Source organism: Leishmania donovani, chromosome 36, assembly GCF_000227135.1.
Source record: "Leishmania donovani BPK282A1 complete genome, chromosome 36".
Lineage (NCBI taxonomy): Eukaryota > Euglenozoa > Kinetoplastea > Trypanosomatida > Trypanosomatidae > Leishmania > Leishmania donovani.
In genome coordinates, this window is record NC_018263.1 from 112504 (window position 1) to 131103 (window position 18600).

At 58.8% G+C, this 18600-nt stretch overlaps 6 protein-coding genes across 6 annotated transcripts; all 6 read right to left on the reverse strand.

Moving 5' to 3' along the window:
• Window positions 1-2391: 2391 nt before the first annotated feature.
• On the reverse strand, window positions 2392-3732 carry LDBPK_360430 (hypothetical protein, conserved; the record flags this gene model as incomplete). Its single annotated transcript, XM_003865111.1, has 1 exon — window positions 2392-3732. The coding sequence occupies one exon, from the start codon at window positions 3730-3732 to the stop codon at window positions 2392-2394; it is 1341 nt and encodes a 446-aa protein (XP_003865159.1).
• Window positions 3733-5236: 1504 nt separating this feature from the next.
• Window positions 5237-5833, reverse strand: LDBPK_360440 (hypothetical protein, conserved; the record flags this gene model as incomplete). The annotated part of the gene is made up of 1 exon (XM_003865112.1): window positions 5237-5833. One exon carries the CDS (start codon window positions 5831-5833, stop codon window positions 5237-5239), a length of 597 nt encoding a protein of 198 aa, XP_003865160.1.
• A 1137-nt stretch (window positions 5834-6970) lies between these two features.
• On the reverse strand, window positions 6971-8455 carry LDBPK_360450 (amino acid permease-like protein; the record flags this gene model as incomplete). The annotated part of the gene is made up of 1 exon (XM_003865113.1): window positions 6971-8455. One exon carries the CDS (start codon window positions 8453-8455, stop codon window positions 6971-6973), a length of 1485 nt encoding a protein of 494 aa, XP_003865161.1.
• Window positions 8456-10545: 2090 nt separating this feature from the next.
• Window positions 10546-11391, reverse strand: LDBPK_360460 (hypothetical protein, conserved; the record flags this gene model as incomplete). The annotated part of the gene is made up of 1 exon (XM_003865114.1): window positions 10546-11391. One exon carries the CDS (start codon window positions 11389-11391, stop codon window positions 10546-10548), a length of 846 nt encoding a protein of 281 aa, XP_003865162.1.
• Window positions 11392-13178: 1787 nt separating this feature from the next.
• Window positions 13179-14627, reverse strand: LDBPK_360470 (hypothetical protein, conserved; the record flags this gene model as incomplete). Its single annotated transcript, XM_003865115.1, has 1 exon — window positions 13179-14627. One exon carries the CDS (start codon window positions 14625-14627, stop codon window positions 13179-13181), a length of 1449 nt encoding a protein of 482 aa, XP_003865163.1.
• Window positions 14628-16824: 2197 nt separating this feature from the next.
• Window positions 16825-18411, reverse strand: LDBPK_360480 (hypothetical protein, conserved; the record flags this gene model as incomplete). The annotated part of the gene is made up of 1 exon (XM_003865116.1): window positions 16825-18411. The coding sequence occupies one exon, from the start codon at window positions 18409-18411 to the stop codon at window positions 16825-16827; it is 1587 nt and encodes a 528-aa protein (XP_003865164.1).
• Window positions 18412-18600: the final 189 nt, after the last annotated feature.

Consider the following 18600-nt stretch of genomic DNA (forward strand, 5'->3'; position numbering starts at 1 on the left):
ACGGCGCTGTGCGACTAGGAAAAGAGGGGGCAACTTGGGGGAGAGGATGGGGGGCTAAGCGACGCCGAGCACTAAAGACGGTGGGCAGTGCACACCTTGGAAGAAGCGCAGCAGCAAGAGCTGAGTTACAAAAGCGGAAAGGGGGGAGTATGGCAGCGCCGATTCCACGCGCGCGGTGTCTGCCCACAGCTCAGAGGCTCTTTGACCTTCAGTGGGTGAACGAGACTGCAGGCCCGCCCATAATCCGCTGCAGCTGATGCGAAGCGGAGCAGGTAGAGGGAGAACAAAAGAAGAAGCAACAGAGGCCACCGAGTGGGCAGATAAGAGGGACTCAGTGACGGGATGCGAAAGAAAAGACGACAAGCGGAGCGAGGAGAAAGAGTGGTGCGCTGCGCAACCCGCACACACTGGTACGGAGAGAGACGTGGGAAACAGGAGGGGCAGGGCTCACTGAGCGTGCCCCTTTCTTTTTCTTCGCGGCGGAGGGTACATCAGGCACCACATTCTAAAAGCCGCATCGAAGCGCTGCTTCTTCCACTGCCATGAGATGCAGGCATACGGCGCCTACCTCGCGCACTGGCGCCGACACGCACTCTCTGATCACGGCATGTTTACTCTTTTTTTTTTTCACGTTCCCCCGGTGGAAGCTTTGCGTTCGCGGTAAATCACTCCAGCAGGGGGCAGGCAAGGGCGAACAAGTGAGACGGCAAACAATATCCGGGGACGGCGGGGAAGAAGTCCGTCTTCTTGTGGCTCGTGATGGCGATAAACCGCATACCTTTCCTTGCGCACGTTGATGACGCGAGTGGCACTCCGAGAGAGGGGGGAGGGTGCGGTGAAGACGAGATGAGGAAGACAAGAAGCGCACGCGGCAAACCGCACAAGAGTACGAGTGCAACGAAACAGGGGACGAGAAGGCGGCATAACAGACAAACAGCCATCAAACAGACACAAAAAAGGTTCACCACCACCGCAGCGGCGGTGACGTAGCAGAGAGAGCAGACACAGAGGGAGAGTGGGAAAAGAACAAACAAAAAAAAAGCACAACGGCGAACACACGATCCCGTGGGACATCTCCACATCTGGTGTGAGTGGCACGGGCGTTGGACGTGCCGTCCCCCAGAGCCAGCAGTGCTGCCGAGTGTTCTCGACAGCGAGTCCAAAGAGAGGAAAGGACACGTACCCCTGTGCGAGTATTCGCAAGAAAGGGGCGCCATACAACTCCACTCACCCAACATCACGGAGGTGCTGGCGAGGCCGGCGAAATGGACGAGGCAGGGGCAACGCCAGCAGCCAGCGTCACGATGCGGTGCTGCAGCCGCGCCTCTCTCGCCGCGAGTGCCTCCTCCAGGAAAGGATGCTTGCCTTCGGCTTCGACAAGACGTTGACAGAGCGCTGGACAGATGATCATCGCTGCAGGAGCCTCTTCAGCGGTAATTGTCCAAACAGACCGCATGCGCGCACCGTCCATTCCTGGTGTTTCCCCCTTCACACCACCGTCGCGAAGCGCGTAGGCATCCAACACCGAAGCGCACAGGCGCTCTGCCCCGTGCGTGAACTCGCCTTGGGCTGACACTGCTGTCGAGGAACGCAGGAGCGCGGCGTGATACAGCATCGCCATCTTCGGCGGTGGCAGCCGAGAAATGAGGGAGGCCGTGTCGGAGTGGTCCATGAGGTGCAGCGCAAACTCGCTCATCAACGGGCGCAACGCGTCGTGTGTCAGAAGCCCCTCAAAGTCCATTTTCGCAGAAGCGGTAGTAGCGTTATAAGCCGGGAAGCAGGCATAGAATACCCTGTATACGTCTTTGTGTCGTCGTCGTCGATGGTGTACGTCCCACAGGGGAGCGTCAGCACAAACGCCGTGAAGCAAAAGAAGAGGGTGTCCCATTTCCGGGAAGGACACAAAAGAGAGGACAGTAACGAAGAGAAAAAGATAGCAGTCGCGCCCGGGCAACGCAGCGGCGCGCGTCGTAGATTTCGAGCGCTGCCTCCTTACCCACAACGGTGAGCATGTCTCCCATGACAAGGAGCTGTAGAGTAATCACCACCGCTCACGGGGCACTCCGCACGGTGATCTGCGCTGAGATTGGATTCAGCTCGAGGAGCGCTGCCAGCAAAGAAAGCTGCCGCCTCAAGTCTGCATGTCGCCTTCGTTAAGAAGAGCGCATCACGGCGTCTGCTCGCCTTCCCTGTCATGCCCAGGCGGGACAAAAAAAAAATCGAATGTCCAGACTCGCTCAAGCGGACACAATAGCTCCAGGCAACCGAGGAGGATGAATGCACGCACACACGCAAACACCGTGCCCCTTCCTCCACGTAGACAGTCACACACGCGCACATTCTAGTGGCTGTGCGACTCAGTGAGCGCCGCACCCACGCCCACGCCAACCGTCAAAAAGGCTGAGCTGTGAGTACGCGAACGCGACCGTTGAAGGGGTCGTAGGCGGTGATCTTCACGGCCTGCCCCTCAATCGCACGGAGGGCTTCCTCAAATGCAGCAGGGGTCTTCACAACCGTGCGGCCCACGTGAGAGATGATGTGGCCAACGCCCAGCCGATGCGCAGCGGCCACCGATCCGGGCAATACTTCAGCGAGTACCACTCCGTCCTCGACAGCCTCCACCGTGACGCCGAGACGCTCCGCGAGTGTCCTCTGCGATGGCGGTCTCGGCAACGCCGGTGGTGACGATGACGGCCGACTCTTCGCAGTGGCTGATCGCGGCACGTGCAGGCGCGACGGCAGTGGTGACGTGGACTTTGGCGTTTGGCTGCGGTGAGAGGCGCTCCGATTGGACGGCACTAGTTCTTGCTGCGACAACTGCAGAGGAGGGGGCACATTCATGGAGAAGCCCTCGCGAGGCGCTGCGGCTGCGCCGGCATCAGGTGTCCTTGCAGCCGACCCCAGAGTCGCCATGATGCTCTCCAAGTCCTTCAGCCGCTCCTCCAGCGTCTCCATGTCTGACCTGGTGGCCGCCGCCGCCTCTATGCACTTCAGCTGCTCCTGCATGTACTCTACCGTCTTTACGGCCTCGTAGGCATCCGCGAGTGGGGCCACGGCAAGGGCGTCGTGAGCCTGAGCCACAAAGTCAGTGTAGGAGGACGTCAACTGTTGAAGCTGCTGCTGGGTGCTAAAGCTCACCTGATGCAGCTGCCGCACCATGTCGCTCACATCAGCTCTAACCGATGCGGCCAGTTCGCTGCGTATTACCTCCAATTCCTCCTTCGTTTGCGCCACGACACTGCCGCAGACGCGGTCGCGAAACGCCTCCATCTGCTGCTGCGTCTCCACCCGCATCGCCCGCAGCTGCTTGGCGGAGGTGGCGATGGCAATGTCGTTTATGTGCTTCAAATCCTCCGTGTACGTCTGCAGACTGCGCTCAGCGGCGATGAGAACCGTCTCGTGCGACGCGCGCAGCGCGTCGTCGAGGGCCTCGGGGTCCTCCACTTGTTTGTACATGAGTTGGGTACGCCGGTCTGCCGCCTGCCGCTCGCGCGTCTCACCGACCGCCCGGTCAGTGCGGCTGGAAGGGCCAGTGGAAGATGTCGCATGGACACTGCCTGTACCGGTAGCGGCAGCGCCGAACTCGCCTCCATCACCTTTACGCAGCTCTGTCTTGAACAGCTCTGTATCGTTGGCGTGTGCCACGAGAAGAGACAAGACGTCGATCAGGTAGGACGGGCACGTGCCGCTGTGGCACAGCACTTCGAACCTGCGGTTCAGCACAGTAGTCATTTCGTTGAAGCGCACCTCTCTCACTTGCCGTGCAGAAGACGAAGTACGGAAATGCGTATGCGCACCGCGACCGAGAACGAAACAAACAAAAAAAAGCGAAGTGCAGGCGGAAAGACGACACTAAAGGCGATAGACGGCAAAGACCCGCAGCCACACAGAAAAGGCGGACGGATAAGGAAGCGAGAGCAAGAGAAAAGGAATAGTAAGCGCAGAGAGAAAAGGCTGATGGCTCTCTCCAGGGTGTACGGGAAACTTCCTAGTTGAGGAGATGTGCGTGCGTGTGTGTAGGTCTGTACGCAATGACGAAGACACGGAACCGGATAGCAAAAGATTGGAGCATCGGATGAGAACGAAAAAATGTGTGCGTGTCAGCAAAATTAGATCACCTGTCGGTGTGTCCGTGTGTGCGTCTGCCTTTTGTTGTGCTATGACGCACAGGTGGCGAGACTCGGTGCAAGATAGCGTCTACCTCTCGTGCAGGTTAGCCGGCACTCTCTTTCTTACAAATGCGCTGTTTTCCTTCTTTGGTCCCCCTTTCCTTTGAGTGCTCAATTTTCTGTAAGCTTTTTCTTCTGCGCTCCATCGCTACCATAGAGAGGACGTGCGTTCATCGTCCGGATGATGTGCACGTCCGCTCATGAGAGGGAACACATCAGCGTGGAATCGGTGTCCAGCGCACCCCACACTCAGTGGGAAGAGGCCAAGCAGAGTTCCCCCCCCCATCCCCTCCATATGCCGAACCACCTCCTGGTGGTGATGGGCAAGCACCTACGGCCTACGGGAGCTCAGAGCGATGTATCGCTAGGGATGCCGGCGGCGAGGTCCTGGACGGCGTTGCGTTGGAGTGACTCGCGACAGTGACCACACGGCTGTGTCATCCACATGATGGGCACAAATTCAGCATGTCTCACCCCCCCCCCCAGCCCTCACACTGCCTCCTGGTGATGGGCAGCCTGAGTGTCAACCCGATGAATATGCCAGGGGTGGCGAACAGCGTCATTGGAGGAGCGGCTGTGAGGCAGCCCGCGAGGCAGGGTGAGGGTAGAGTATGTGGGCCAGGGGCGTGCTCTCCGATGACTAGGTCGGCGCACGACTGTAGCGCACGTGTCTACGGCTGCTTCGCACCATCGCGATGGGGCCTGTGACAGGGACGGGGTAGAGTGAGTTCATGTGTGGCAGAACAAGCACAGTGAACATTTTGGTTTGCGTATGTCACACACTTGCGCAGAGCAGGAGGCAAGTTGCACAGGCGAAAAAAAAGCGCTCGTGAAGCCGCGCGGCACAGATAAAGAGCGAGAGACGCATTCAGGAAGGATCTCCCTTCGTCGTGGTTCCCCCTGGCAGCCAAAGACTAAAGCAAGAGGAGAGAGAGGAAAAAGAGAAAGCAGAGGCAGGACATCATCACACCTACGCCAAGTCGCCAGCATCCACACGTCCACACCGCATCAACGCTTAGCTGTCTCGCTTCGCCACACAAGCGCGCACGCATGTCGCAAGCTTCGATTTACTCCTGAATAAAGCGGCAGCACTTCTTGTCCCGCAACGCGCTCATGAGGGACGTATAGCGGGCCCGCACTGCCTCTGCCTCCGCCGACGGGATCGACAGGCGCTTCGCTACTAGGGTGAACGGGGTGTTGCGCTCAATCATCATCTCCAGCACAAAGCACATGCCACGCTCCGTCACACCCGTCCCGCTAATGTCGAGGAAGTCGATTTTGCAAGCCTGAGGCAAGAAGCGCAGTGTGTGGACGAGCAATATGAAGGCCGAGTCGTCCAGGAAGGCGTTGTCAGTGGTGTAGATGCGGCGCGCGTTGGTCATGCGGCCATTTGCGATGGCGATGACGACCGGCAGCACCGGCACACACTCGATGTGCAGGTCTGGCGGATTCGAGACGAGGAGGTCGATCAGCATCTTCTTCTCCTTCTCGGTCTCCACCTCACGCGCAAAGAAGCGAAAGAGCTGGTCGATGGAGAACTGCGTCTTGGCGGTGGCCTTCTTAATCCTCTCCAGCCGCTGCGCCTCCTCGATAATCTCCTTGCGCGTCGCCTCGGCCTCCCGCTGAAGCTCCGATACGGTCTTGCGCTCACCGTCACTGTACATGGTTGAACGCCGCCTTTAGGTCTCTCTCCGGTGATCGAAAAATTTAGTACGACAGCACCTGTGCAAAGAAAGCCGTAACGGTGCCGCGTGTGATTTGAAATCTGTGAGTGAGTAGTTAACCTCTTTTCCTGGTGCCACGGCCTGTGTTGGTCGATGAAGTCTGTGTGCAGAGACGAGACTCTGTGGGAAAGTCGGAAAATGCACGTTTGTGAGTGCGCGCGCAGGGCAAAGGCGCGCATGCTTCATGGGGTCAAAGAGGAGGAAGAGACAATGGTTGCAAAATATGCTAACTAGTGCGCCCACAAATATCTGCGCGCGGGAAGCAGGAGTTGGACTTAAACCGATCAAGAGAGTCCCCCGAAAAGTCTTCTCAGGAGCGCATGCCGCATCTTTCCCTCTATCAAAGATGAGGCATACGACGAAGTCCGCCACACATAAAGCCCTATCGCGAGTGACGCGGCCACATTGATGGCTGGTGTCGCGGCCAAAAGTATTTATTTTTCCGCCCATACATGCCTCCCTCCCTGTTGGCCGTGCTCACTTGTGTGTGTGTGTGTGTATTCTTCGTTGATTGTGCCTCGGTTTTCGCCCGCCGCGCCCCTATCGATGATCGCGCAGAAGAGGGTCTGGGCCTTCCGTCTCTTGTCTCATTTCCTTCCTCCGCCGAAGCCCACTTGTCCTCCTCACCCTACTTCATCTGTGCTCTTCACGATCCCTAACACATTGGCGCGCCCTCGCTTCTGCCCTCTCTGCACACATTATCCGCCGGCGCACATCTAAAGGTGTGTGCGCGATAGGGGGCAGGTTGCTTCCGATCTAAGCACAGCACAGCACTTTAGTGAGAGGGCGCCGTCACCACCGAGAGATACACATGGCCGATAGGGGGGAGAGCACAAGCACGCATCGGTGATGGCGCACGCGGGGTGCAGGCGAGGTAACGGGGCAAGGCATAGAAGTGAGAGTGAGGCCGAAAGACACCGGCGACGGCGACAGAGAAAAGGGGAGGAAGGCGGGAGTACCAACGCACAAGATACACATATGGACAGAGGAGTTGTAACGACAACGAGAGGCACCCACCAAGCACTGCCCTCACCCGCGTCCGCTCGTGGCCCATGTCGGAAGCGTGCCCTGACCCACTTAAAAGAAATTCGATTTCACGGAGTTGTACGTGCCCAAGCCGCACACCACGACGCCAAACGCGAGCGTCAGCCATGTCAACGCCATATGTCGCCACCCCACCTCCGCCGTCGTCCAGTAGCCGGAGCGCAGCGCGAAGAGAGCGGGGAGCAAGAAGGAGAGGGACCCGCCGCACACGCCGCCGAGGACGTCGAAAAGGACGCGGATGTTCGGCAAAGCAATACCAATGAGCAGCGCCAGCAGGGCGAGGAGGCCCGCGATGGTTCTGGACAGCCATACCGGCGCGGGGTTCTCCTCCGCATGGTAGCCCATCGCCATGACCACCGAGTCGCGCGTTGGAAAGATCGTCATGGGAAACGCCATCGTGAGGGAGACAACAATGCCGAAGTACGCAAGTTGCGCTGGGCGAGAATCAAGGTGGTTCGAAAAGTTCACCAGCACGTTTGGCTTCACCGAGTCGCCGAAACTCATGGCACCAAAGACGCCGGTGAGAATGTAAATGACGGTGGCCGCGGTCATGGAGCACACCGTGCACACGCACATCCGCTTCACTGAGCGGTCTTTGAGTTCCTCGTAGATCCTTGGTGCCACCGGCTGGCAGCAGTAGCTGAACACAAACGTGGTGAGAGCACCGATCATCCCGGAGTCCCAGCGAGCCAGCGGCGCACGCGGGGGAGTATGCCCCCCGGGGTCCAGCCCCGTGCTGTTTGCGTCCTCTCTTCTGTCCTGCGCAAAGCGATCCACGAGGGCGCCGGCGAGCAGGAAGATGGATACGGTGCCGACGATGGAGGCGTAGCGCAGCGTCTGGACCTTGCGAGCCATCGACAAAGGAAACATAACGAGTGCCCAGAAGAGCACCATGGCGGTGCGGCGATGGACCTTGTGGGACAGACCAACGGCTTCAAAGAGCGGCACGATAAAGTCACCCATCATCACAATGTACATGACAGCCACACCCCAGCAGAAGACGACAATGATCGCGGCCGTCACTTTCTCTGTGATGGGGCCGACAAGATCGATGGCGAGTTCCTCATATGACATGAGCTTCGTCAACGCGCTAACCTTCGCCAGGAGGAACACGCTGTAGATGGTAAGGTTGCAGACGAAAATGAGAGTGAGGGTGCCTGTTACGGTTCCGCAGTGCTGCATCGCATACGGCAACGCGAGCACACCGGCGCCACATGTGGCAGATGCAAGATTAAACGCGCTCGAAATCAAACCACCGCCTTCAGCCATGTAGTAGCGATCGAATAACATCGGCGACACAGTCAGGAGGCGTCGGTCGCGCCGCGTGAGCACGGGAACACTGTTTGCCCGCCGCACGTTGCTGCCGATGGAGCGGTTCAACTCGGTGTCAAAGGCGGCGTGCGAGTGCGACATGCGTAGCCAAGTCCCATGCGGTAGCATGGGGCTCAGCTCATTGAGGTTCGAGTCACCTCCACCCACCATTCCTGCACAGGCGGTTGTGTGCCGGTGGGCGCGCATATGAAAAGAGCGGAAGCGCGGCGTATAAAGAGGTGCTCACAAGTGACGCTGGCGAGATCGGAAGAAATAGGGGAAAAGGAGGAGGGAGAGAGCAGACACCCATCTACAAAGACCAGCGCAACGCACACTGCCAAGGCTGAACAGGAATACAGTGAACGAAGAAAAATAAGGGAGAAAAGTGAGATAAGCAGTGCCGCGCAGAAACTTCGAGTCGACGCAGACAGGCCACAGAGACACAAAGAAGGCAGACACTCAACACTGGATCACCACCGCCCTGTGCGCGTGTCGAAAGCAAGACCTCCCTCAACACTCGAAATTACGGTGCGGGTGAAGCGTGCGATCGCGGTGATGGGAAAGCGAGAGAGACAGAGAGAGCGAGCGAGGCGCTACAAATATGCTGGAAATGGGAGAAAACAAAGAGGGGCAACGACAACAACAGAGGCGAGGAGCAGAGATGAAAGCAACAAAATGAGCGCGAGAGGTGGAGCTGCCAAAGCGAGAGGGAAGCGAACGCCCGAGGTCGGCCTGCCGCGGTGAAGGGCGGGGCGGGGACAAGGAAGGAGGCTCAGGGAAGACTCACACATGCAATGAGGGCGCCTACAGAGTTGCTTGCACGCGAGAAACGCAGCAAGGGCGCAAGTGCCGTGCCACTCGTGTCTCAGCGTGCAAAAAAAAAAAAAAAGATGCGTGTGTCTGCGTGCTCGTGGTGTGCGTGCGAAGCGGTGCAGACAGGTAGGCGCAGAGAGGGAAAAGAGGAGAGCAAACGTGCAAGAGAGAAGTGGCGTGGGTCATAGAGTTCCTATAGCCCCCCTCCTCCCCTTCGCCGCTCCCTCTGAGGAGGCCTAGGTGCGCTCCCCTTGTGTGGTCGCTTCCTTTTGATGTCACCCTTACCGTTGTGCGGCTTTGTTTTCGTATTCTTGCTCTCGCTGTGTTCTTCGCTCCAACCACGAGAAAAGCAAATACGTATACACGTATGTGTGTATAGGGAGCGCGCGCGCAGCAAGCCGATCACGTGTATGATGAGTGATGGTCAAGTGGCGCTGGTAACTGGGAAGAGAGGAGAGGGTCTGCGAGAGGCGGAGTGAGGCCGCTGCTCGTGTGCCACTTGCGCTGGCCGTGTTTGCGACGCTGACGTTGAAAAACAGCCGAAATCTGTGTGCGTGTGGGGTGGACAATACTGTTAAGTGAGCGGGTGTGCGCACAGCAGATGACGAGAGAGGAGGTGGAAAGGGAGGTGCCACAAAACTACACCGCTTCAATGTGTGCCTCTGTCGGGTTCCGAGAAACGCATCACATTAGGAAAGGAAAGGAAAAAGAAGGGTGCAGACGTCTGGCAGGACTGAGCCATACTCGCAGCCAAGAGAAGCGTGACAGAGCAGGGGCTCGGGAGTTCCAGCACGAGCGGCGCGCGCAGTGATCTTAGCCAACGAATGTGCGTGTTCGGTTTTGTCGGAGAGAGAAGAGCGACAGACCCACATTGGGAGCAGGCGACGCGCTATAGCATGGACGCCACGCCAAAGGGAAAAACCAGCTGACGTTTTCAAAAGGAGCAGCTTTTTTCCGTTACCTTCAGAAGTGCTCCGCCCTGCAGAGATTTCTCTTCTTCTCCAGACTCTCTCGCCCCCAGCAGACATAGAAAAGTGCACGCGCGAGACGCGCGCGTCCGCATGCGCCTTCGGCTGTGTCGATTACGTTTCTTGTGGGCATTCCCTTCCCTTTGGTGGTGTGCGGTCACAGTACACGCACACAAAGATCGTGCGACAGAGACAATATATATGTATGCGTGTCCTGCATGCGTCGCAGGTAGTGGTGCCGTAAGGTGTGGCATAACGTGGTAGTTCCCGGCATCATCAACTACAAAACAACGAAGCATGAACCAGCTCTGGCAGCAGCAGCAGCAGCAGCGGCGACGGGCCGAGAAGAGGATGCGTGCGCCTTCGATTACTTGCTATGGCGCGCCCTCCCCCTCCCCAAACACACAATGAATGCGTAGCAGAGTAGGACATACAGTCTCTTCTCCACCCCTACCTCCAAGTCAGGTATTCACTATACGCTCTGGCACTTCAAGACGACGCACAGCAGCGAAGGGCTCACGCGCGGCGCTCCCGCACTGCGCGCGCTTGCTTCGGCTGCGTGGCACCCGGTTGGGCACCAATGTCCTTGAGGCGCACTCGCAGGTAGTCCAGTTGGATCTTCTCGGACACGCCAAGCTCGTTCCGCACCACTACCGTCGGGTCTTTCAGCAGCAGCGTCCACTCGTCATCCACCAAGCGGTACACGGGAAAGGCGATGTGGCTGTCCTCAAACGGTGTCTCACCGTCCCGCGACGTTGCAGTCGGCTTTCCAACTGCCCGCTCCTCGACATCGATTCCGCCGCCGTCCTCAGCACTGGCAGGAACGTACAACTCTGAGGCGGTCGAAGTCACCGCAGCGTAGCCACCTCCGCCCACGGAGCTAGGTGGTGGGGTTTGCACGGAGATGTGCGACATTAGAGGCGCATCCGCAACCGCGGTCTGCATTGCCGCGTCGAAAACGCGCCATATCTCCTCTTCCTGGCGCGGTGTCAGGGCAGGCTGGATCTCTGCCAGCGCTGCCGCGAGCGCCAGCCCTGCAATGCTCTGGCGATACATGAGTATCCTCCACGGCGTGTACCTTGATGGGGAGGAGGGCAGGCGACACCCCACACAAGCGAGCAGAGAACAAGCCAACGCCGAGGAAAAAACTGTAACTCGAAAACAAGCTCGACATGTACGGGGTGAGGGGTGTCGAAAGCAGAACAGAGTGCATGTAAAGTAAGGAGGAGCGACAGAGACGGTGGTAGGTACCCAGCAAAGCACAAACTCTCGTGCAGGTGCTGCGCAAGAGAGACAAGGCGCATGATGGTCACTCCTTGAGCAACTTCTGAACGCGCGCAGAGCAGGCAGCACCACCACCATTACTGGCCACGCCTTCGGGTGTGCTTTTCTGTTTCCCCTTGTGAACGAAAAGGGCGAACAGACGACGCACGCATCTTAACCTGCAACCGTGCCGCCGCTGGTCCATCAGCCTAAGCGCGCCACCCCACTTTAGAGGAGCAGGAGGAGTCGATGGCAACGATGGTGCACGCCACTCAGCGAGTGCCCAGAAATGGAGGCAAAATTTCGAATGGGCTTGTGTGTCTGTGCGTGTGTACGTGTGCATACGCCATTGCATTATGTCGTGATGCTGCCAACACTCTTTCCCTGCAAAATCCAAAGGGGATTTACGAAAAAAAAAATGCGCATTCCCTATGTGCGTGTGCGCTTGTGCGTTCGCCTCATTCGCTTACGCTGCGGCACGCGCGATACACGAGCAGGGTGTCAAGGAGTGCCCTGCAAGGAGCAACATCCACAACGGCATCAACAAGCACCGGAGTGGCGAGTAAAACAGAGGCGAATCTGGAGAAAGCCACGCACGTACGCGCACACCAGAAGAGAAGCAGGACAGCCAGCAGAGAGAAGAAAAGGAAAGCGTTTCGCGCTGATACTCACACGCACGCGCAAAACACGCACACACAGAGACACATATGTGCATGTGCGAAGACGGCGTTGCAGCCCTCTAGCGCCATCCCTCTTTGATGCCTCTCTCCGATACCTACACAGGACTCCCTACGGTGCACACGAGAAGGTTGGAGGGGAGTCCAAGCACATGCCCACACGCCTGCATGCGCAGCGCCGCAAAGAGGCACCGTTCACTCAGTGCGCTTTTTTTTTCGAGTGTGTGTGAAGAATTCATGCAAATGCAGGACAAAAAGGGAGATAGAAGAGTAGGCTGTGCTGTCTTCTACAGCTTCTCCTGTCAACCACCCCATCCCTACAACCTCTGGCAGAGCTGACCCGCTGCCTGGCGCTTCCCCTCTGCGCAAGCGCTTCCCCCACGTGCCACGCGCTCTTTCACTCCTCTATTCGTTCGAGCACACTTCGGCGCAGCATCCGCTGCATTCCCGCGAGCGCTTTTGTGCGTGTGTGTCTGCGGGTGAGTGGGTGCGAGCATCGCCCGGGGTCAGCAGCGGCTTCGGGAGAAAGGCGTCAAGGCGAACGCCTCGTCATCATTGTTCAAAAAAAAAAAGCCAACGAAAAGACGGCTACGGTGGCATCGCCGGTGATGGGCTAAGCGCCACTGGATGGCGAGGAGGGCGATGAAGACATGTTACACTGCTCTGGCGAGCATGTGCACGTATGCGTGAGGGCGGGTAGCAGGACCTGCATGCTGTCTTGCGGCTCGGCACCATGGTTCGGGACTCCATGTTTTTCTTGCCGCTCCTATGCCTCACAGAAGACGCACTTTGGTAGCCATGTTCACATCCGTGCACACACATACACCCACGCAAACACACGCACGCGCAAACACATCTTACTGTGTCCCTGACTCGCACCTTAATCGAGAGAGAGGGGGAGAACAACACGAAAAGAGTGGAACTGTGATCGCAAGAATTTCTGTGCTCACCGGACTACTCTCCCGGCAGCGCGAGGAACATCTTACTACTCCGGCAAGGTGGCGCATGTGCGCAAAGCTACCTTAAGCGGTGAAGCGATCGAGACAGAGAGGCAGCAGCGGCCCTGGGTGTGGCCGCAACACAAGGGGCGGGGAATCAAGAGCGCGTCGAAAAGAGTACCGTCACGACCAACCACCCCACAACACACAGGGTGCTCCGCAGAGCACGACTTCGCCCCTCGGCACTCCACCTCACTCACGCACTCCCTTGCTAGCGAGCGCCCGAGGAAGAAATGGTAATACCGTACACCTTGGCCAAAAACTGAGTGCGCTCCTCCAGCATCGCCTTGGCCTTCGGAAGCATGTCTGTCTTAGATTCCCACATCACGAGCGACGGCGTCGCGCGCACCTCCTCCAGCATCTTTGTTTGGGCCTCGTTGTGTACGTTCAGCGACGCACAAGCCCACAGAGCGTTCACTCGCACCGCAGGATCCATTGCCACTCCCGGGTACGCCGCGAAAAGCTGCGTGCAGACGTATATGAGCTCGTCATTGCGCTCTTGCACGGCAGCGAAGCTGCTGAGAATGACGGCAGCGTCCGCCACGTCCACATACCCGCCCTGTCTGTGCAGTGCCACGAGGCGGGACGCGAGCAGTGGAAAGAGTTCTGCGTCGAACAGGTCAAAGGCGCTCAGCGCGTTCAACACGGTCGCAATCTCGTCCGCGCGAAAGTCGGCGGCCACCTTGCAGGCCCGCTCTGCCAAGGCGCCGAGCACGTCCTCGGAGGCGACATCCGCCTCGTAGTAGGCGTTGGTGACCTTCGCGATCGATGCGGCATCGAAGGTGTCGGCGATGGCAACTGTCCTGGCGCCAAGGCTCTCCATGACCTCCGCCTTGCCACGCCCCGCACGCACTACGCACGAGACCAGAGAAGCCATGAGCGGGGCCTGGAGTTCATTCAGCTGCCCCAGCAGGCGCTGCTCGTAGGCGCTGAAGAGATCGTCGTCAATCTGACGCAGCTCTGTAAACGCGTCTAGGACTGTCAGGCTGATGATCGGTGACGCCTCCGCCACCTTGCGGAGAGCGTGGTCACGCAGAGTCAGCATGAGAGCGGGGTGGAGGAACTTGACACGAGACACGGCATACGCCACGTTTGCGATGTGCGCCAGCGGCACACGAGGATCCTTGAGCACCGTGGCGCCGTTGTCGCACAGGGCCTTGTACAGCCCGGGGTGGTGCACCCCTGATCGACCGTAGGCGTTGATGAGCACCGCCGTCGTCACGGCGTCCATTGTCCCCGCCTTCTCGCGCAGAAACGGAATGAACGTGAAGAGCACCTCGTGGAGGTGTCCGCTGCGCAGAACAAGACAGCTGTGCACAATACGGGCGAGTGAAGCGACGTCCATGGCCTGTTCGCCCTCAGCGGTCATAGTGGCCTCCAACACGGCAGTGTAGGGCTGGCCTTTGGTCGCGTCGATGCGTAGCTGTGAGGCAACGTAGCATATTTTGCTCGCCACGGCAGGTGTGTAGGCGGTCTTCAGGTCATCCAGCACCTCCACCTCGTAGAGCTGCCGCCCGTACCGTAGCAGCTCCACCCGTCGGTCCTGTGCTGTTTGCAGCTGCTGCTGTACCTGCTCTATAGAAGAAACAAACGAGTTCGTGGTGATGGCACGGGCTACCGCAAACGCGGCAATGGGCCAGCAGGCGAGACGACGACGCATCCCGAGAAAGCGGTGCGGGGTCTCTGGGTGGCGCCGCCGCAATCTCTTGTTGGCTTAGCACCAGTCTCGAATGCAGTACAAGATCCAAGCGCGTCAACGCGCAGAGTTTGTCACGGGGAGAGGCGAAAGGCCCGCGACGGAGAGGAAAGTGAGGAACAAAGAAAAGCTGTGCCCTGCCGGGAGGAGGTCGTCTGCGTCTTTCGGTGCAATGCCGGAGACGGAGACACGCAGCGCTGGGAAGGGAGAACGATGCGGGAGTGCTGTGTTAGCCCGTCTCTGTCTCTCGTGCGTGTTGGCAATGGTGAGGGAGGGCGTTAGTTGTGTATGCGTACGAGGCCGCTGGGATAGGGGATCCACACTGATGCACCCCTTGATGAACGCTGTCGCGAGGGAGGAGGCGCAGGAGCATGTGTGAAAGGAACAGAAGGCACGGAGAGGTTGTGCGGCAGGTGTGTGGAGGTGAAGCGCAGTGCGCGTCACGAAAAGCAACCTAAAAGGATCCCCAAAGAAACGCCTTTCGTACTATGTGTGTGTGGGGGGGGGGGTCCCGGACATGAGCAAGATAAGATCAAAAGACAACATAGGGAAGGATGGAGCGATAGAGGGTCACCGTGGGAATGGAGATGTACACGAATGAGCGAGAGAGGAAGGGTCTTGCCCCACGCATGCTCCCTCTCTCGCTACAGAATCGACGAACCCACACGCGGTGTCCGACACTCAAGTCGGCACACGCACTTCCCTCCCCCCCCCCACACACACATACACACCACACCCCTGCCTCACAAAAATGACTTGCACACGGTGCTATAAATGATAGCAGCTCAGCGTGTACCGCCTCACCGCCGCTGCTGTAGGTTCACGAGTAGACTACGTCGACTGTCACAACGAAGGATGCTTGGCTCTCGTCTTCTATTTTGTTTCTTTCGGTGTTGCTCCTGAATGCTTGCTGGAGGAATCTAGTACATTACACACATGGACGCGCACACGCAAACAGGCACGTGTGACGCTGCGAGTGCCGCGGAGGAGATGTGCCTATAAAACGGCAGCCGAAGAAAAGGGTAAGAGGGCCTTGTGTACCTCGCAGTAGTGGTGGCAATGCCGATAAGCATGCTGAGAAGGGGGAGAAAACAAAAACACGCAGCTGCGGGGGATAAATGGGGTGAGCTCCTCTTGTAATGAGATGTGTGTGCATGAAACCGAACAAAGAAGAAAACGAAGCACGACAGTACTGACTGAACCAAACACCAAAAGGGGTAGAGACGGAGGGAACAGGGCGGAAGAAGAAAAGGGGGGCAGGGGCGATGCTCGTCACCCATGCGCCAGCGAGCACTTGCGAGGGGCATCGATCTTCATGCATGAACTTAGCGCATGGCGACACAGGGGCTACCCAGAGGGGCCACCAAGTAGGGCAGCATGGCGCATCCACGTAACACACTCCAGCGGGTCTTCACCTTGCTTGTAACCACCGAAAGGAAGATAGAACCGTCATTGTGATCAGCCCTCCGCCTTCCACCACCTCAGATTGCGTCCCCTAGGGGCTACCCAGCTCAGAGTCCTGCACAATTTGATCTAAAGAAGGTAACGAGAAGGGAAGAAAAAGAATTGAGGAAGAGCGGAAGGAAAAAGCGCAAACACTGGTGAACTCCCCTTGAAAGGCTCCGCATCCCTTCCTTATGTGCCTTTTCGAGCGTGGCACTCCCTTCGCGTCTCCCCTGCGAACGACTGCAGAGCCGAAGTGCTCAAGAACACGACACGGAGCCGCAGCGCCCTGCCGTCCTGGTGCACAAAGGAAAGGAGAGGAAATCGTACAGAAAAGGGAAACGAAGAGAGAACGAGCAGGGGGGGCATCTACCATGGACGACGCAGTCCATGCTTCATCTCCTCCGTCGAAGGGAGCACGCAAACACAAATGGTCCCGCACATCGTCAGAAATCCGAACAGACCCATCCTTGTAGTGGTACACGGCATCGTCGTGGTGGCCATCACCCCAATGACGGATGCACGCAAAGCAAGCAAAAGGGGAGAAGGAAAGGTATAAAAAAAAAACGGCAGCACGCGAAAGAGAAAAGTACCTCGCCGGTGATTTGGTCCATTGGCATGAAATGGTGACAAAAAGGATACAGGAAAAGCCCGCACAAGATGATGGAACAGCGCCTCACTGAGATGCATCGCGCCCCTTCTCCTCGTGGCCCAAGATTCACAACAGCCCCAAATTCTTCATGTACATTCGAGACTCGTAGCTGCCATAGCCATCGCTGAGCGAGTCGTCGTTCGACGCGGAGGGCAAGCGCGTCCCCCCATCATGCCGGCGAGCAGCTCGGCCGACCCCACCTGCGAGATCGGTGGCCGCGTGCAGGTCTCCACGGCTAACGACGGCGACGCTGTGAGTGGCCCTGACCTCCCGCGACCCCTCCACAGCCGTAGTCTCGGTGGCGGCGCGCCCTCGTGCGTCGCTGTGGTTGCTGCTCGTGACCATACTGCTGCTCTGCGCCGGCGGCAGCGTCCCCTCCCGGCCAGACGCGGCGAGTGATGCGTCCACGGTGCCACTGAAGACAGGAGGTGTGCGACTGGCCGTGGAGGCGGATACTGTGACCGCGCCTGCAGCTCGACTATGGGGCTGACGTGTCGTCGGCTCTGGCGGGATCCGGCGGTACGGCGGAACGACGGTGTCGGCTGACGTGTACAGAGGAAACGATACGTACGGGACCGCTGCCGCGGTAGGTGGGCTGACGACGGGCGGCTGGCGGCTCTGCTGCTGCTGCTGCTGGGATGGCGGTGGCTGTTGTGTGTCGAGTGAGGTTAGGCCGCTCGATAATGATGTTTGCGCCGTGCCGCTCGGTACAGATGCGTCCAGCCGTGAGAGTTGCTTGGGGTCACCCCAGTTCGGCCGCGAGGTCGACGTGGGCAGTTTGCTCATGGTGGTGGACGAGCTCAAAAGAGGGTTCGCACGACGGCCCAGCGCGCTCGTGTGCGAGGAGGTGCGGCTGTGAACCCCCGCACCACTAGCAGATTGCAGAGAAGTGTTGTGCGGGTCCCACGGCTGCGCCATGGCGGACTCGAAGGAGCGGGTCGTGCTCGGTACAGCGCTGCCACCGCCAGCCCCGCCGGTCTGGTGCCTCGTCTGCTCAGATGGCGGGGTGCAGGCACGGGAACTCTCCAGGACGCTCGACAAGGGCGGCGCACTCGAGGTAGCGCGCTGGTGAAGGCCTTGCCCGCCGTAGACGCTCGCCGGCGCAGAGCCTGTCTGCGGCCGAGGTGCGTCTCTCGCGCTAAGCGCCGGGGAAGACGAGTAGAGCGGTGCTCCTTGGAGTTGGCCTGCCACGGTGCCGTAGCCCTCCGCCGCGGAGGTGCTACAGGACGGTGGCGGTGCAGCGCTCGCGGTAAGGCTAGAGGTTGCCCCGACAGCCGTGACGGGGCGCGTGTGGCGGGAGAGCCGTTCGAGGGATGCGATGCGATAGTTCACTTGCTGCATCCACTCCGTCATGGTGTTAAGCTGCACCTGGATGGCTTGCTGCTGGTGGTAGAGCAGCCGAAGCAGCATCCGATCCTCCTTGGTGAAAGCCTCGCCCTCTGAGGGAGAGCTTTCTGCCGAAGCAGCTCGCGCACCTCCGCCGCCGCCGGCGATGCCGCCCTCCCCGATGCCTGCGCTAAATGTCGGCCTGCCAGTATAAGATGAGAACATTCCGGGTACGCTGCTAGTGGGCACGGAGTCCATGTACGGGTGTGCCAGTCCACTTCTGGGGTGCACAGGCTCTAAGCCGCTGCCCGCACCTCCGGGAATCATTAATCGCGCTTGCGCTTTCGAGAGCGCGGCCGCACTTTCGTTGTCGCCGTCACGCGATCAAAGTGAAAGCACAAGGGAGAAAGCAAACCACGTGTGCTCTTTCGGGGGGAGGGGGGCAGTAGCGATGCCGGAAAGCAGAGAAACCGGAAACGATAAGACGGGCGAGCTCCGTTGCAGGGCGCGCACGGG